Source organism: Andrena cerasifolii, chromosome 4, assembly GCF_050908995.1.
Source record: "Andrena cerasifolii isolate SP2316 chromosome 4, iyAndCera1_principal, whole genome shotgun sequence".
Taxonomy (NCBI): domain Eukaryota; kingdom Metazoa; phylum Arthropoda; class Insecta; order Hymenoptera; family Andrenidae; genus Andrena; species Andrena cerasifolii.
The window spans coordinates 5,912,448-5,932,231 of record NC_135121.1 but is presented as its reverse complement, the minus strand read 5'-3'; the positions used below and the strand labels follow the sequence as shown (position 1 = coordinate 5,932,231).

General features: G+C 35.4%; 2 protein-coding genes across 5 annotated transcripts in view; both read left to right on the top strand.

The window, feature by feature from the left end:
- Nucleotides 1-19,784, top strand: part of LOC143367742 (alpha-ketoglutarate-dependent dioxygenase alkB homolog 4) — a 96,559-nt gene that overhangs the window by 20,924 nt on the left and 55,851 nt on the right. The window lies entirely within an intron of this gene.
- The window catches only part of Milt (trafficking kinesin-binding protein milt), a 97,853-nt gene that overhangs the window by 33,760 nt on the left and 44,309 nt on the right, over nucleotides 1-19,784 (top strand). Inside the window, exon 2 of one of the 4 annotated variants that reach the window (XM_076809805.1) lies at nucleotides 4,498-5,555. The exons of 2 other annotated variants lie outside the window; for them this stretch is intronic. In XM_076809805.1, coding sequence (XP_076665920.1) covers nucleotides 4,574-5,555 — 982 coding nt within the window. In that variant the 5' untranslated portion in view covers nucleotides 4,498-4,573. Of the gene's footprint in view, nucleotides 1-4,414; nucleotides 5,556-19,784 lie in introns of all 4 variants that reach the window. One more of the 4 variants, XM_076809804.1, reaches the window with a different exon arrangement.

Here is a 19,784-nt window from a genome sequence, read left to right as displayed (position 1 = left end):
TCATGGGTAACATTAAAACCTACGTTCCTTTATTAACATTTTAACATTCTTGACTTTTGAGCATTACGCGAAACACTGTGCACCGGCCGGAATGAGGCACACGCTGCTCAGGCTCTGCCTGCTCAGTGCTCCTAAGGTTTCCTCGAAGACTTACGTAATAATCGTTAGGTGATCAATTAAGCCACCCTCGTTAAAGAAAAACCGTGTAATTCTTTAGACGCGTTTCCTCTCAGGCGGTTCAGCGCTTTCTCATAGAAGGTAATCTAGGAATTAAAAGGTGCCCGGGAGAAAATGCCAGGTATAATGACTTATTGTTTTCGAAACTCCATTCGAACTCTTTCACAGCAATTTATTTGCCTCCCCCTCTTCTAAGGCGATTAATGCATATAATTAATTGGAAGGCATGAAAATGCAACGACATACACTCGATTTTCACTTGTTCAGAGAGAGAGGATTACAATGCTTCAGTTCGACGTTGAACGTACCTTTAGAAAGTTTGCATTTCGGAAACTGTCGGTCGGAATACTTGCGTTTCCGATACAAGAACACTTTCCTTATTCTTGCGTTCTTTGGTTAGTTTAATTCGGTTTTAATTACTAGGTAGCAGGCAAATAATTATTTCATGAATACGTAATTGGCAGGCCGAGATTCATTGTGGTGTAAGTCACTCGTATTTTCGCGTTTACTGTTATAAAAAAAAATTCTACGTATATATTGCTGGAACACATCTGAAGGCTTAAAATACTACCATCATCAATATGTATAAACGTAAAAATAAGTACACTGGGTGGCCAAATTGTTATAATGAAACAAAAAGGGTGGAGATTTTGTAAGTTTAAGCGATGTAAAAAATGGTCGCAAAAAATATTTAAAAAACGCATTTTAAAGCTTGAAGTTTCTAGTTTTTGAATCAAGGACTCAATTTTATTTTCATCCATTACGATACTGTTTTAAGAAGTTGAAACGCAGGAAACGAAGTTTCAGAATTTTTTGCCTAGTTTGAACGAATGCACGGGCCAAGAAAAATTTTTCTCGGTAAAACCAACAAAGAGCTCTTATAGAGCAGACATTTCTCTTTAATTTCGATTTTTTTGGTTTTGTTGTATGATTTTTATTGGCCGAGTTATTCGTGATCGAAGCAAAAATGGTACTTTTCACTTTGAACACCTATAACTTGCGAACTCATGATCGGTGACAAATTTTCGTGAGTGTTTCGGAGAGCTAAGAAAGTTTCTCTTCAGAACCTTTAGTTGCAAATTTAAGATTTTTTTTAATCGTATTAAATCCATTTTAAAATGACCCCAAAAATTGACGAAAATGTTTTGAATATTATAATCTGGCCACCCTCTGTACAAAACAATAGGAACTTTTGTGCCTCTTCTTATGAACATTGAACGGTGATTTTTACCCCCTTAGGGGCCGTCCTTAAATTACGTAAGGGAAATTTTTACGAATTCTTACCCCCTCCCTGCCCCAGTATAAGAATTTGTAAGATTTTATATTCCAACCCCTTCCTTACGTAATATATTTTACATTTTATTTTTTCAATTATTAAAATTCTTTTAAAGGTTTACATAATTCATTTAACTCGGTTCCGGGAAATTTAAACTGAAACTACTTTTCTGGAATATAAATGATAGAATTTGTATTTATTTAAAATTAGGTTAAACAATATTACGTAAGACGCTACCTGACTAAGAAAACCTACCCCTTGTACGAAAACGTAAGAAATTCGCACCCCCCCAAAAAAAAGCCTGACGTAATTTAAGGATGACCCCTAAACGTGCAAATGAGCAAAAATTAAAAGACATTTTTTATTTTTCGATTCTCCAAAACATAAAAAAAAACAAAGAAATTTGGAGGGGGATACCAAAAAATCTTATAACTTTAAGGGGTGGTTTAATCCCCTAAATATGAAAATGGGCCAATATAAAAAAACACGTATATCTTATTTTTCACAGTATCGTTCGAAACGCTCTGCTCTTGTTACTTAAGTCCTAAGAGAAATATTCTTATTTCTAAGTCAAGAATGTAGTTAGGGGTCGTCCTTAAATTACGTAAGGGTAATTTTGGCGATTTCTTACCCCCTCCCTGCCCCAGTATAAGAATTCGTAAGATTTTATATTCCAACCCCCTTCTTACGTAATATATTTTACACTTAATTTTTTTAGTTATTAAAATTCTTTTAAAGGTTCATATAATTCCTTTAACTCGGTTCCGGGAAATTTAAATCGAAACTACTTTTCTGGAACATTAATGATAGAATTTGTATTTATTAAAAATTAGGTTAAAAAATATTACGTAAGACGCTACCTGACTTCCCTCCTTCCTTTTAAAAAAACCTAAGAAATTCGCGACACCCCTCCAACTCCTCCCCCCAAAGCCTTACGTAATTTAAAGACGCCCCTTATAACTTAAGTTACTATAAAAGTAATCGGATGTAGCCTTCAAGATCTTAAAAACTGTTACTATTTCAAATCATCAAAATTTGGACTTACACCACTGCGACTCTCAGCCCCCAAATTTGGGTCTGTAAAAACCTTCGCACGAGATGAGTCAAGCCAAATATCAGCGCGTCATAAAATCTGATAGAAAGTATTAATATATGTGCATATGTTATTATTGCATTCACCGAGATGGAGCAAGATCAACAAAGAATTCCTAGATTAAAGATACAGAAGTATTCCGTTTGAAAGAATAGAGAATGTTGAATACCACCGCTCCATTCTTCTACTCTAAACCCTAAAGCCACGTTCCCACATGCATAACGCCCGTACTATAATAAGAAATATGCTTTATCTAAAATCTAAATGAACATGTGAGACGACGAATAACATATTTAATCACACATACGATCAACTGTAATTGATAGGGAAACCTGATCCCCTGATTGCTTCGAGTGGCTAAATTGTAAAGGCGGTACAGTTATTGAAAAGCAAGCACTTGACGACATATTTAAGAATAACAATAATGTTGACAACTTGGTATTTCTTCCGTGGCGCAATTGCGAGCCAGGCGTTTGTAGGCATCAGATACAGATAGGCAGAATTTTTATTTAAATAAAATTTCGAATAACCAATAAAAGTTGAAAATATTCGTCATTTGTCGAATTCATTTCTTTTTAAACTTCTATTCATTATTTGAAATTTTATTTAACCCTTCGTTAACACTCTGGGTGTGCGCCACCCATAAGCTGATTTTCACGCTCTGTACCTTCTATATGCAAAATAAATAGTTTTTTTCGAAAGCCGACGTACAAACTATTTTTTCTCTCAAAGTATTATATCCCAACAACAACTCTGTAGATTTTCAGCTTCTAATATTGAAATTAGTAAAAGTTACAATTTTTAAAAGATTTTCCTCCTTTCTTTCGATATATAGTAATCTAGATTTTTTTTACAAAAACTGCTATAAAATTTCAGTCAAAAAACTATTTTAATGCATTCTAGAGACCTTGAAGTTGATCCACGATTTTTTCCATAACAATTGGATTCTTTATATGAAAATAGCAGTCGTTCAAAAATTTCTCTGGGTGTGAGCCACCCAGGTATGTGAAAAAAATTGATCTAAAAATGAGGCGTGTCAACGAAGGGTTAATTCTAAGCAAAATTAAAAGGCATTGTGTACGTCCTCCAGGCTCGTCACTGCATGCGTTGGTAAAATAAATTCTAGCGAAGTTAATCCCCTCCTAACATTCAATTTCTTCGTCCAACACTTTTCTATCCGCAGTCGCAGAGGGCATTTAAATTACCAAGTTGCGCGGCTCACCTTCTGCAGTACAGATTGATTGCTCTATCCGGAGCCACCCTGCAGAACCACTTCGCCGAAGAGCTTTAGCCGGAAGAAGTATCAAGTTGAAGCTACCGCATCTCAGAATAATTAGCGCCTTTTCAATTTCACTGTCCTTCAGTTAGCAATTGTTTTTAGGCGAGATTTTATTATGTCACAGGCATGTTCCGCGCCAGCTATTGTCTTAACTCCCGCGCAGGAATTGCGGCTACATATTCGCAATATCGAAACGAAATAGGTACGTGATCCGATAGCACAGGCAAGCAGCTTATCGTCATTAACGATTCGTTACTTGCAAGTCCTTATCGATTCATTGATCGCGCGTATTTAATACTTTGATCGATTGTTTTGTTATCAGTGTTATTGCGCATTCTTTGCCGCAGAAATCCAAGCGACTCCTTCAAACGGCACGCCGCTACACTCGCAAGTGTTCGCGGGTATTTTTAACCACGATAAAGGCATATATAAACGGGCGTTCTTTTGTCAATCGTCGATAGAGAGATTGCGAAGTACATTTCCAACCGGGGCAGTTTTACAAGCATAAACTAAAACTAAAAAACCCCCCAAAGCTACCCGCGCGATTAATTCGCGGGGGGGATCGTTGACCCGTTTAATCGTCGTTTAGAGACACTCTGCACTTGATGGTAATTAGCAAAAAGGCAGGGAATAGTAAGAAACCAGCGTCGAAAGCGCGTGTCGATTTGAAAGAACCTTTGCAGCGTCTTTGCGGGCCTGAGCGTTGAGGATCTCGATCGCCTGAAGATCGAGAGATGGTTATGGTGACATGAGCAACGACCATGGTTCAAGAGAGTCCTCCCGGAAACTGAGCGCTAGGGCGGAGGAGGCTCCACAGACTGGGGCAGAATGGAGAGGGCGAGGGAGCCAGGATCGTTCCTCGAGAAGGCCTGAGGATCTTGGAAATGTCGCGCGGCAGAGCGTGGAAAGTTGCTCGAAACGGTTCGAGGGAGGAAGCGTCCTGGACTCGGCGAAACTTCTCCACGGAACGGCGGATAGTTCCCAGGGAGATTCATCTTGGAGAACAATCGAGCATTCTCAGGTTAATACCGTTTCGAGAACGAGCGAAAGTCTTTGGGGAAACACCGCCGCTGAGCCAGGAAGCTCTTTATGGAGGAAGAGCGAGAATTTCGCGGGACGTAGCTGTCCCGAAGCAGCCTCAGCGTCGGCTAAAGCCTCCCCGGCGCCGCTCTGGTTCGACCTCGGCGTGGGAACTCGCGATAGGCCATCGGAATATTCCGCGGACAAATACCTTTGGGGGCCGGAAGAGACCGCGAGCGGCGCTCGTGGAATGTGGTATGAAAGCGGCTTGGAACCGGCGAAGGAACGGCCAGCAGGGTCTAGAGGATTAGCGGCGCCCTGGCAGTCGAGAGCTTACGGGAACCTTCCGTTCAGATTGGAGGCCATCTCACCGCGGACCCCGCCGACGTTCAACAGCTTGGCTCTGGACGTCTCTTACGCCGGCCTGGACACTTCCGGCCTCCTGGACCGGGACCCGGCGAGGAAGCCGCGCGAGGAGCAGCCGCCGCAGTTCTGGGAAGATTTCAGCGTGGTGGAGTGTCTGGAGAGAAGGCTGGCGTCCAACGACGAGAGCACGCCGGAAGAGAGGGTCGAGACTCTGAAGGAAGTTCTGGCGGAAACCGATATCCACGAGGGGGACGGAGCCGTGTCGGACTTTCTGTTCCACGTCGCCAAGACGAAATACGGGAAGATTTATATCAGGGTTATTAGAACGATGCTCCTCAACCGAGGTAGGACATGTACGATCGGAGGTTACCGGTTGCTTTTGTTACTGCGTCTGCGAAACTGAGGGAATCCAGGGTTGTCTTGAAATAAGGTGACGGTCGGGACTGGAGTCTTTTCGGCTTGGCCTCCATTGCGCTTAGTCGCGTAGAATGAGGTAGAGACCCTGGTCTGATTCGTCGCGGCAAGAACAGAGATGCAGGGGACAGCGATCACCTTATTTCGAGGCAGGAATACTGTCCCCTTGAGACACTACTGTACTGTTTTAGTAAAAGAGAAGTTATTCGAGTAAGGGAATGAAGTTGTTGGTATTAATGGTCGGACATCAGAGTATCCCTGTGGTCTTTTATGTAGAATGTTATTGTTGGGTTGCACGGAAAGATTTTGTCGTTTACTGCAGGTACTGTTATGTAAGGTTTTATTGTACGTAGATAATTCTTTACGGGGGTGCACCGCTAACGCGCACTCACCGATTGGAGCGCAACTTTGTGGGTTTATAGAGTGACGCAGGATAAGAACAACGGTATGTTTCGTTCGGGCTCAATCGCCCTTTTAGGGGGTAGTGGGCTATTGGGTATGTAAAATCGTGTTTCTTTGACGGTAAATTACTTTGATACCAAACAATCGTTATAGTCGTGCTTTTGACAATCTATTGTGGGCAGGATTGCGAGTATTTGCGACAAAAAAAATCGTGGGGATGTATAAAATTGTCGAAGTTATTAATCGTTGAAGATAGTCCTGTACGGCGCGCCGCTGCAGGTGGTGTACGTCGATTCAGGTGAACCAATCGTCTGACAGCAAAATGCTTTGAGGTGATTATTCTATACATAAATATATACAGTGTGGGAAATTGCCGATGAATTTGAACAAAAATTGTGGAAGTTACACACTAATCAATTTTCTTTCCACATTTTTACGGGGAAGAATCGTCTTTAATCGGTTATAAAATGTTTTACACAATCCAATATCGACGCGGAATTTCTACGCGATAGAGAATGGAATTATACAACTCCATTTAAAATTTTAAGTGAAAATATTCGTTCGTTCAAGAGTTATGATGTACACCGTTTCTGAAAATGGTGTCTCGGGAAAACCGGCTTCACTGTGTTACGTTCGCTGTTATAACTTCGACAATTATTTGAATTTTTTCATGAACATTTGTTTAAAATGTTCGTAAAGGATTAGACTTTCAGAAGCAGTAAAATAAAAAATGATTTTGTTAAGCTGAAATAGTCCACTACTCCCTTAAGGGGTTGTTATACCTAGTCAGGCGGCCGAAAAGAGGCGAATATTTGTGAATTTTTTTTTGAAGAAGCGGAATCGTATATTTTTACAAAACGTTTTACGCTTAAAAGAGCAACATTTAAAGAACATTTGGTAATTTTTTCGTAGAAAAATATTTACGTTTATTATAAAGTAACAACCGACATCCAAGAAGCATTTTTAAAAATTTGGTTTTGCGGTGAGCACTGCCATTCGGGACCAGATTATCTAAAATCAAGAAACAAAAAAGACTTCGTTAGTATATTAATGTATCTTCGGGTTGGCGGAGAGAATTTTCCGAAATATTAATTTAAAACAAAATGGCGGCTATTTAAAGTCGAAATCCTGATTTTTGCACGAAAATATACATATATATATATATATATATATATATTTCGGGTTCCTAGTAGAGCTGAGACTATTTGTCGAATTTGTCGGTATTCGAATATTCAAATACTTCAGTTGCTCAATTATTTGGTGAATATAATTCGAATATCCAAGTATCCAAATATTATTCCAATACAATTCGAATATTTGTGTATCCGAATACTATTCGAATATTTGAGTATCCGAATACTAGTCGAATATTTGAGTTTTCGAATACTATTTGAGTATTCGAATATTTGAATATTCGAATACTATTCGCATATTTGAGTTTTCGAATACTATTCGAATATCTGAGTATCCGAATACTATTCGAATATTTGAGTCTTCGAATACTATTTGAGTATTCGAATATTTGAGTATTGGAATGTTTGAGTATTGGAATGTTTGAGTATTGGAATATTTGAGTATTGGAATATTTGAGTAATCAAATATTTAAGTATCCGAATACTATTCAAATATTTAAGTATTTGAATACTATTCGAATATTTGAGTATTCGAATATTTGAGTATTGGAATGTTTGAGTATTGGAATGTTTGAGTATTCAAATATTTAAGTATCCGAATATTATTCAAATATTTAAGTATCCGAATACTATTCGAATATCCAAGTATTCGTATACTATTCGAATATTTGAGTATTCGAATGTTACTATTCGAATACACCAGAATAGTATTCGAATACTCAAATATTCCAAGTTTATTCGTAGCATTCGAATACTTGTAAAATATTCGAATATTAAATTATTGTGTCTCAAACGTGTATTTTTGGAACACTCTATAAGACTAATGCAGTGATATCTAATTAAAGAAACACACAAAAACTTTCCGCTCAACCCAATAGATAACAAACTGTTTCTCGATTTTGTAGTGAATTTCAGCAGGACGAATGATTCTTGACCACATTTGTTAAAAAAATCGTAGTAAATATCAAGCATTTCTTCTCTAGACTCTATTTAATGACTAATTTTCTTTTTCTAAAGAATGTGTCGAAAACTTCGCGAATTGTTGTCACTTGTTGAAAACAAGTGCTTCAGTAGCCATGTAGTATTTATCATAAAAGATGTCTTTAGATAAGTGTCGCGCGATAATATTTCTAAACGATGTGAGATACGAGGGACCGAGAAAATCCTTTATTGTTCTTTGTGTAGAATCGACTAGTTTCAGGGAAATATATTACATTCCTCTGTTTCTCATGGTCCTTCAAGCTCACTTTGTGTTTGTTTTTTTTTTCAACTTAACAGTACATTTTTATTTCACAAAAGTCTATAAGCAGACGAGTCTAGCAGACTGAATAACGAAAATATAACTGCCCAATACTTTGACGAACGCATGTTTTCGAAGAAACATACACCCACTACCGATCTTTCGCAAATTTCCCAACTACTTCTTAGCCTTTGAAAACCACCAAAACAGAATATTGCAAATTCAATAAAAATCTTTGAATGGAATAGTTTCATCGGTGTTAAACACGAAATAAAGCTGAATTCTTAATTCTATTGTGAAATCACGCACACGCGGCAGCGACCATCAAATTGTTCAGCGCCTTTTATCCACATAACATCGATACGAAATTTATCGAAACAAATGAGTACTTGCGCGATCAATTTATCATTTTACAACAGATTAAATGCCCCTAGGTATCATAGGTGCAAATCTCCAATCTCGGATCACCTCAAGGCTGCTTTAAGTGTGTAATTTTAAATGGACCTTCTGCCACTCTTACGATAATGAAATAAAATAATAACATTTCATTTAAAAGACACAGTGACCTGGAAACGGTCTCAGAAAGTAAAGTACAAATGTTTCTCTAACGCTAGCAGATTCTACATAATTAATTCTGGAGAAGAATTATCACTGCTTATTAGTAAATTATTAGAACAGAAGATTTTTTTTTCATTTCATTATTTATCCCCTCTTAGCAGACCACACACAGCTTCCTTTTAATTGGAGCGCTTCGTTACGGAAATATTACAGAAAATGTTTGAAAAAGGTGGCTGTAAGGAGAAAAGCTATCCTACATAGAATCGAAACTGTTTTAATCTCCATTATTTTAAGAGACGTTAAACTTAAACGTTCCAATAAAGAAATTGTGTTACACAACTTTGCAACTTCGAATAAATAATACAGTGTGAGCGAATTGTTCCAACAGTTTGGTAATATATAAAGCAACAAATGTAAGAGCACCATGGTGTCTGGATATCAGTAGAAGTAACTGTAAATAGAAACTCAATTTATTAAACTGACACTCAGCTGATAAATTCATTAATTATACTTCATCGAATCACATGCATTTAAGCAAGGATTTCTGAGCTCTGTATTATTTATTTTAATTGCACGACTGGAAATGACAGAGTTAATAATTTTTTCATGGGGAATTTGTGAGCTTCGCTGCAAATTCTTTGATTTTTTTTTAAGGTAAACAGAGGTTTTGGGCGTGCGAAATAAATAATTGCAGTGACACTGACGTGACGGAAATATTTTTTAACAGATGCTCTAGGAAGTGGCGTAACGTTTGGATACTGAACACACTGGTGTAGGAAGCTTGATTTCGATCTCCCCCTTTTTCCTTTTTTAAATCGATGGTCGAGTTATACTTTCATTTACCTTCGTTTCGTCGCGAGTTTCGTTTCTCTGCTTGGAAATCGTTGACCGAGTATGCCCAGCGGAATAAATCCAATGCTTCGGGTGATCCCCGAGTTCCTTCTGGCCTTTCAAGCTTCTACTTAAGGGGAGGTTCTGGTCTAGAGCCCCAAAAAATAGGTGATATTTAGGAATTAATTAAAGGAAAACTACTATATATAATTTAATGGGACTTGTTGCATTGTATTAAGGATGTCTTATGTTATAGAAATATATTTTTTGTTTTATAATTAATCAGTGCAAACGGCCCTGGGGAGTCGTTAAAGTTAAGGCGTCAAAAAATTGATCCAAATCGGTGGGACCTGTATCTCTAAAAGTTATTATCCGATTCGACTGAAACCTTTTTTATTTTGAAGATTATTCTTTTTTCTAGGGGGTGAACTAAAAAAAAAATTACAAAAATTACATTTTTTTTAGAAAATAACGACACTTCACGTTTGAAATCACTTTTCCCTGTATTTTTCGTCCTTTCAACGCCTTTAAAAATTATAAATTTTCAACTTTTTGTAATTTTTTTTAGTTCCCCCCCTAGCCAAAAGAATAATCTTCAAAATAAAACAAGTTTCAGTCGAATCGGATAATAACTTTTGAAGATACAGGTCCCACCGTTTTGAGAACACTGTTTCGAGAAAAACGCATTTGAAGTTTTACGTGAGCGCCGAGTAGCCGGTTGTGACCCATGTATTTGCCGCGACTCAAATGCCTACAACTTGGGGAATTTTACGAATTTCAACAAATCCTTTTAAACCCGTATTCCTAAAAGATTGAACATTCGAAAAATGATATAAAAAAAATCGACATTTAGACCAGAACCTCCCCTTAAAGTTTTACGTGAGCGCCGAGTAGTCGGTTGTGACCCATGTATTTGCCGCGACTCAAATGCCTATAACTTCGGGAATTTTACGAATTTCAACAAATCCTTTCAAACCCGTTTTCCTAAAAGGTTGAACATTCGAAAAATGAAATAAAAGAAAAATCGACATTTAGACCAGAACCTCCCCTTAAGGATGAACTTCAATGACAATCTTAGCCAAAAGTTAATCCATTTGCAAGATATTAATAAGGCTTTTTTCTGTGATGAAAACCAGTCAGAAATTGCAATGGTGTATTTTTATCGCAAATTCAGTTGAATTCCATCTGAGTTTGTATCTTGTTTTGCTAATTTATTGAATATTTGATGATTTATCATTAACTCGTTTGATGGAATGTACCTAAAATGCAGCTGTTAGAAATGAAATAATCAAACTATAATTTCCCTTTTTACTTGTATGAAAAGCAGTGAAAAGTGTGCCAATGTGATGTGTTTGGTGAGTGTTGATCATATATATCTTAATTAAATTAATAAAACTCTAAGTTAAATAATTTCAAAACTACCGAGTCAAATTTTCTGAAATTTTGCAGAGGGTTTTACTATTGCAAAAAAGATTGATGCCTCCAATTTTCAAAGATTTTCGCTTACTTTAAACGTTACTGAAGTTCATCCTTAATTAGTTTTCGAGATACTGGTAAAAATAACACAAAGGTTTGCTGAAGCAGTCAACAAATAAACGAAGCTTTCCTAATTTTCTTTGCCAATTTTCGTTAAGAATACAATGGAAAAAAAACTGTGGCTATCCGATTGCACGCAGGCAATAAAACAATAGAAACATTACTAACAAACCTGGTTGCTGAATATGTAAAAACAGAAACAGTACTTTCTTTTTAAAAAAATTTAAACATTTTAATCTTCAAAGTAATCATTTTTTTATTACTGTTTAAAATCTGCCAGATCTTGTGTGAATTTTATTATCTCGAAAGCTGTTATCGTTACTTTATATCTATTGAAAGTCGTAAGAACATTGATAATACGTAGAATATTCGAAATTTCACTTTTAAGTTTTTTATTATCAGTTTTCATTGCGGCGTACTTCATAATTAAACACTTCATTTATTAAAGAGTCTAAGATGTTCTCGGGCAGATTTCTTCCATTTTAGACCGTTATAAATTCTAGTGCATAAATTCAGATAAAATAGAATGAAAAAAAAAATATAAAATGAAATCTCTTTACGAGTGAGCTTCTTTATCGCGTATAGATTCAATGCTCCCCGACTTCGCACGATCACTAACGGGAGCTGATACGAGGCGATCACTAATGAGATGAAATGAGTGCTGAGCTCGTGGTATAATGAGGCAATCCAGATACTTAATTAAAACGGGATTTTACTTTCGTGTATTCGAGAACTTCGACTCTTTCTGCAGTTCTACATTCGCAGTGTCTTTTGATTAATGAAGCGAATTTATCGACCTATGTCGTTCGATTAGTAACGTCCGTTTTATTAATTATTTGTCCCTAGAACTGCCTACTGCCCGTGCTATTACATAAACGGTGGACTTAAGTCACTCGTCTGTTAAGAATATTTTTCATACTTTTAATAGAATCGCAAGAAATTGCTGTTCGCACTTTGAACACTCTTGTATAAATTATAATTATCGTTGTAGACATATAGGGTATTTAAGACGTTTTTTTTATCTTCGTTGTGTGCTGATATTTAATTTTGAATCGAGTTTCTGGACGTTCTTGATTTATTACAGTAAGGTGCAAAAGCGAATGCGCTGTCTTTAAAACAGAATAACTTTTTTAAAATGGGTCCAACCGACTTGAGGTTTTTTGAGAAGGTAGAAGGATTAGTTTACTATGTGATGTGTTTTGTCGTTCTGAAAAAAATTGCGATTGGTCGGAATAGCAAAAAAAAAGAAAATAGTGAAGGTCGCTTTTTCAACTTTTTTATCTGAAGCTGTAATGAAAATTCAAAAAGTCCCCTTTGGGCATTGAAGAAATTTGTATTCGTGCCTAAAATTTCATCAAAATCGGTTAACGTTGCTCTGAGCTATAAACACTTAAAGATCATAAATAAAGTTGCAAATTGCTGATTTTGGGAATTTGTAGCTCAGAGCAACGTTAACCGATTTTGATGAAATTTTAGGCATGTAGACAACTTACTTCAATGGCCAAAGGGGGTTTTTTGAATTTTCATTACAAGTTGAGATAAAAAAGTTGAAAAAGCGAGCTTCGCTATTTTTTCTTTTTTTTTTTGCTATTCCGACCAATTGCAATTTTTTTCAAAACGACAAAACACGTGACGTAGTAAACTAATCCTTCTACCTTCTCAAAAAATCTCGAGTCGGTTGGACCTATTTTAAAAAAGATATTCTGTTTTAAAGAGAGTGTATTCACTTTTGCACCTTACTGTATATACTAAGTAGACTGCATTACAAGATACAAGTACTGGTAATTTTAGGATGTTCGCTCAAGAAGATGCACTTTTTATAGCAGACACTATTATTTAACCCTTCGTTGACACACCTCCATTTTCGATCAATTTATTTTCACATACCTGGGTGGCTCACACCCAGAGAAATTTTTGAATGACTGCCATTCTCATCTAAACAATCCAATCGTCATAAAAAAAATCATGGATCAGTTTTGAGGTCCCTAGAATATATTCCAATAGGTTTTTGATTGAAATTTAATCACAGTTTTTATAAAAAAAAATCTAGACTACCAGTTTGTCGAGAAAAAGTGAAGAAAATCTTCAAAAAATTGTAACTTTTACAAATTTCAATATTAGAAGCTACAAATCTACAGAGTTGTTGTTGGGATATAATACTTTGAGAGAGAAAATAGTCTGTAAGTCAATTTTGGAAAAAAGATATTTATTTTGCATATAGAAGGTTACAAAATCAGCTTATGGGTGGCTCACACCTACAGCAATTTTCAAACGACTGCCTTTCCCATCTAAAGAATCCAATCATTATGGAAAAAATCATGGGTCATTCTCAAAGTCTCTACAATGTATTCCAATAGTTGTTTTATTGAAATTTTATCGCAGTTTTTGTGGAAAAAATATAGATTACCATAAGTTGAGAAAAAACGAAAAAAATCTTCAAAAAATTGTAACTTTTACAAATTTCAATATTAGAAGCTACAAATCTACAGAGTTGTTGTTGAGATATAATACTTTGAGAGCAAAAATAGTCTGTAAGTCAATTTTGGAAAAAAGATATTTATTTTGCATATAGAAGGTTACAAAATCAACTTATGGGTGGCTCACACCCAGAGTGTCAACGAAAGGTTAATATAATAAGCTCAGTACTAATCTTCCAGTCAGTATGTTATGAAATGTATACAACTTTAATAAAATTCGTAATCAATAACAAACTTAATTATTTAATTATTAAAATAATCAATTACTAAATGCTTGTATTACGCATTAATATAGAATAAATACAGTTAATACACCAAAAACAAGGTGGTAACATAAAATAGTCACATTAATTGTGTTTAAAAAAATTAATATAATTACCAGAAAAGTTTGCGTATATTCAAGAATATTTAGTATGAAAATATAAAATTAAAAACTAGGAAATTTCTCACTTGGAACTATAATGCACTGAAGATATTCTAATAATGGTACGCAGAAATCATCTGAAACTACTGAAACAATAATAAATTAACAAATAAGTGATAAAGTTTGAAAATCATATCCTACTAAACTTTCAAAATTTTATCTACCACCTTTTTCAATAGTACTACAAATAAGAAATTAAATAAAGACAAAAGTAACTCCACTGTATGCCTGCAAAGTTATATTTTCACCTTACACGACTTCTGTGTACTTTGAACACAGTCCATTTTACGACATACGTCGTACGTGCTAAATTGCGAAAGGGTTAGATGGCCACGTGGTACTCAGGAGTTCCTGTTTTTTTTAATTGGGAAATAGGTGTAGTTTTACCAGATGGAACAGCTCTAGGGGATGTTTTAATCATGATCAAAAGCTGAGTGAAAGACAAAGGGAAGGGAAGTAGGGTGAAAGTTATTCTTAGAAAGGAAGATTTAACGAAGGCTTTTAATAGAGTCGTAGATTCGATAACGAAGAGAATAACTGACCGGAGACCTTACCGTAAAGGTTGGGTGCTACGATTCCTATATAAAGCTGAGGCGTTCAATTATATTCAATGCATTTAATATGGTTGGCTTCCGATTACATGCACTCTGTACTAAATAAATCAAGACGTTCCTCAAAACCACTGAGTTTATCCGTTTCTCAAGCATTTTAAAATTATAGGAGTACTCGTAGTACTAGGGGTGGGTGGGTTCTAGGGTTTATACGAAAACCGACTTTTGAAAAAACCGGTTTTCGAATTCCATTATTCCCGAAAAACCGGTTAAACCGGTTTTCCATCTTTTGCAAAAAAATATAATTAAAATAGTAAATAAATATTTGTACTTATTTTAAAAATCTTCAGTTTCCTTAATATTATGGAATTACAAAATATAACAAAATAAAATATACTCTATCTATACAACGCCAAAAAAAAAAATTAAAGTAACCAGAATCTGTAACAATACATACAATTTTTAAGTTCATTTAATATTTATGAATCTACAAAAAGTATTTACTTTATTCCATTTAGTATTTTTTTCTGAAAACATGAACTCATGAAGATTTGTTTTACAGTAAACTGTTACCTACTGCAATATGCTTGTGTTCAAGACGATTTCAAGTAAAAATATTAACGTTTTTAATTAAATGATTCAGTCATTTCTGCATATTAATTAGTATATAAAACCGGGTTTTTAAATTTAAAAACCGGTTTTCGAATTTTACAAATTTTAAATAAAAACCGGTTTTTAAAAACCGACAAACCCTAGGGGGTCGAACCTAATTTTTGAATTCATGAAACTCGAATCCGGAACTTAGTAAGACTTCGAAACTCGAAACTTGGAGTGCTGGATTCGGTTCTGTAAGTGGAATATCTTGCCAACAAAATTTTTGCATAAATCCCTATTGACCATGGTTAAACAAAATAAAAAGAAAAATATAACAAAATTTTATACTTTTTTTTATATGCCTTTCGAGAATTTCAAATCTCGGGGAAAAAATTTAAATTTCGAATTCTCAAAACTTTCTTGGGTTTCGAGGTTGCGACGCTTCGAGAAACTTTGGTCACTTCTGGTAAATCTTTCGACTTTTCATACTTGTAACTTCCAAAGTAATTAAAATTTTATAATAGGGGAAAACACTGAGACAGGTCACTTCAAAGATCTTGACAAATTTGATCGCACCCGGGGTATAATAACATCCACACGGGGTACACATAAAACTGCAACAGCAATTTGTAGCCATACGATCATTCTGACATATATGTCCGCGGTAATCCACTTCCCTAGCGAGAAAGCGCGCGAAAAGCTTTGCCATCTGGTGGTGACATCACGGTACTGCTGCGGGCCGAATATGCGCATGCGCGTGCGAAGTAGACTGTCGTATACACGGGTCACGTGGTCTGCAAAACAGCCGTACACATGAGATGTTTACACATAAATTACATATTAATAACGCGTTTCTGAGACACGTTACATAGCCTATGTCCATCCTAGAGTATGCAGGAATTACGTGTTAAAATTTGAAGAAGATCAGTTCAATAGGTCTCGAGTTTTGCGCGAACATAAAAATCGGCTCTCTCTTTATATAATAGTATAGATACGTAACATATACCTGAGTTGATTTAAACGATTTAAGGAAAAAGGGAAAAAGCCTATGTGCCCCTTTTCCATCAAATGCCTCAATTATAAGTGAAAACATGAAAAATAAAACGTAAAAACGCAAAAAATTAATGTAAATCCTGTCCCGAAAAATCCACCGAAAAATTAACCTTTCTCTTCGATGAGTCTTAGGTTCCGGAAGTAACTTAATAATATTTTCATGTGCCAGTGCATCAATGTCATCGTTTAGTGGTCAGAAAAACTAACTTTTTCCAGCAGTTCTCACTGAATTTTATTCTGACTCGTTTCCAGAACCTGCGCAACAAAATGTTGGCTTGTATTTTACTACAAAAACCCTACTTGCCAAAAATCAGGGTATCATTTGAAACAAAAAATTGAAATTTCTTATAAAAAATGATAGTATAAATTCGGGGTTTTCTTAATAAATAGAAACGAAATATTAATTCAGCCGTAGTATTCTGAAGTTTTGACAGAAAAAAAATCGGTACCACTATTCTTAACGTGCGTGTAATGTCAGAGGTGAATGGAATCACGAAGTTCAGCGGAAATTCTTTAACTTTATTTCAAGGCAACACGCCAAAGATTTCTGGCGGATTATTAATAGTTTCCACGTGGAGAGCGAGCGATAGCTTATTGTAAAGCCATCGAACGAATCGAAAGCAGACGGACCGGGATTATCGAAATCGTTGAACCTGGAAATCGGAGTGCACGTGTTATCGATAGACCTCGAATTACCGAAATCCCTTCCAATGACCTTCCTTTCCCCCAACAATACGTTCGTATCACACAACACCGTACATTAAGGGGCCGTCCTTAAATTACGTAAGGGTACTTTTGGCGATTTCTTACCCCCTCCCCCTCCAGTATAAAAATTCGTAAGATTCGATATTCCAACCCCCTCCTTACGTAATATTTTTTACATTTAACTTTTATTAAATTTCTTTTAAGGTTTATGTAATTCGTGTAATTCGGTTTTGGAAAATTTAAACTAAAACTTATTTTCTGGAACATTAATGATAGAATTTGTATTTATTGAAAATTAGGTTAAATAAATATGTAAAAAAAAATTATGTTAAACGATTTTATTAAAAATGTAGTAAAAACTAAATTAAAATGCATTAAAAAGTAAAAAATAAGTCTTTTCTTGTACTTCAATTTTGATGGTGTTAATATCACTTTAAATAAAATCGTGGGGTACGATATTTCATAACAGGATATGAATGACCTTAATACAGAATTTGTTAGAAAGTTTTCATTCGCATTAATGAAACAAAATATTTTAAATGCGGGATACAGATTGTAATGTGACATAAAATTGATAAACTGCAGTTGACGATGTTCCACTTGCCAACCGATTCTTCAACTTCTGGTTGCACGTGGTGCCCCACGATTTTATTTAAAGTGATATTAACACCATCAAAATTGAAGTACAAGAAACCATTTATTTTTTAGTGCATTTTAATTTAGTTTTTACTACATTTTTAATAAAAATCGTTTATCATAAAATTTTGTTCATATATATTTTTTTATTTTCTAGTTTTTAGTGTTTGTGGTTTTACATTTCACAGCTCAGACTTCTTTAAAAATATCTTTTATTGCTGTATTCAGTTTAACGGTTTGCTTAAACAATGTAGTGCTACAGTCACTAAAAAATAATTTTTTTCTTGTACTACAATTTCGGCGCGATTTTGAACTCCAGATAACATTGAAAAAAACACAATTAAAAGTGTATTTAAAAAATTGTTCCGTATACATTACAAGTAGCTTAATAATTAAAAAAAAAGTTTGACATTGTTATTCACTGTATTGACTGAGAAAAAAAAGCCTGAATGTTGCCGAAGTTTGCGGCGTGATTACCAGAATGACCCCTTAAGAGAACTTTTAATTACAAGTTTTTTCTTTAAATCTCCAAGAAACTTTATAACTTATCCTGCAAGGACATTCGGTAAATTGTTTTAGCAGTATTGTGCGCTTATATATAAATAGCTAACGCGACGTTGTTACATGTATCCTAATTATCAGAAGAAGTTATAGAAATACTATTATATAACAGAAAATATATGACACAACATGCTTGAGCGGTATACATGTACAAATTTATCGCACATGTATACATGAGTCGAAAAAACAGTCTGTCGTGTGGAGTTATATCCTTTCGTAAAGTTACGCCAATCACTTAAATTATTAGTTAATTTAGTACGTGAACTTTTCCTCTGGGAAACTTTTTTCTCCCCGAAAATTTATATGGATCGAAAGCACGTATCAAATAACATGCAAAAATAACAATTTTGAGGTTAGGAATGTATTCGTTGAAAAGTTATGAGGCGAAAAAGTTGCAAAATTTTTACATATTTTCTAACCTTTATTGTGACAATTACACTGGTTGTCGCGTATGATTCGTTGTTGGAGGTTGGAGGGGTAGGATGATATGCTTTCCTTATTTTTCAAAATGGTTACATTGAGGGATTTCTGCAGCATAAAATACGTAGGGTGTTTCGAAAATACTTTAAAATATTTTTTTTACATTTCCAACAAAATTGTCTTTTTATATTATATATTCAAATACTGCACTCCGTCCCCTCTGTAGAGTATTTCCGTTGACTTATTCCGAAACAACGCATTCCACTTTCTAATTTGTCCAGGGTATTAGTATTGGTTGGGGCTAGATTAGTGCGGGGGCGCGCAAAGCATGGTATCGAACCGATGTGAGTTTGGGCATAACCTAAAATAATTTTTTCCCCGGAAAAAGTAGGAAGAGGGTGCGTTATTAATATCTAAGAGTCTGTGATTATACTCACCAATGCGACCATGCTACGCCCATGGCCTACGTTGTATAGTATTGGTTAAGAAAAAGTATCCATTCAAATTGAAGCATAATAGTTGGTCACATTAGAGGTTAGAATATACGTGAAAAATTAGATCACCGAAGTTAAGCGTCACGGGGCGGTGTACTGGGGAAAGATGGGTGACCACCTTTCTCCCAGTGCGCTGCTGCTGCTGGGACCCGAAGGAGAGACGAAGAAAAAATGTAATGACTAAAAAATATGTTCGTTGGGCAATATAAGCAAAATGCTTGAAACGCGAGCCTGTGTAAATAACACAGGAAAAACAAAATAAAAATATACGTAAAAATTTCACAGTCCCTTTTACTTAACACTGTTCCTACCAACACTTAGGTATAGTCCTACCGCGAACGGTCAAATCAAATGACCGGTCTTTAGCACAACATATATTGTTTAATATAGAATGAAGATAATAGCCAATTTGACAGTATAAAAATATAGTTTCTTTAATTCAGAAGTATATCATGTACATACGTATATTTGAGGAAAATTCGTGAAGTTTAAATGCGATTCAATTACGTTATATATAGAAAATTCTAATCGAAATTTTAAAAAC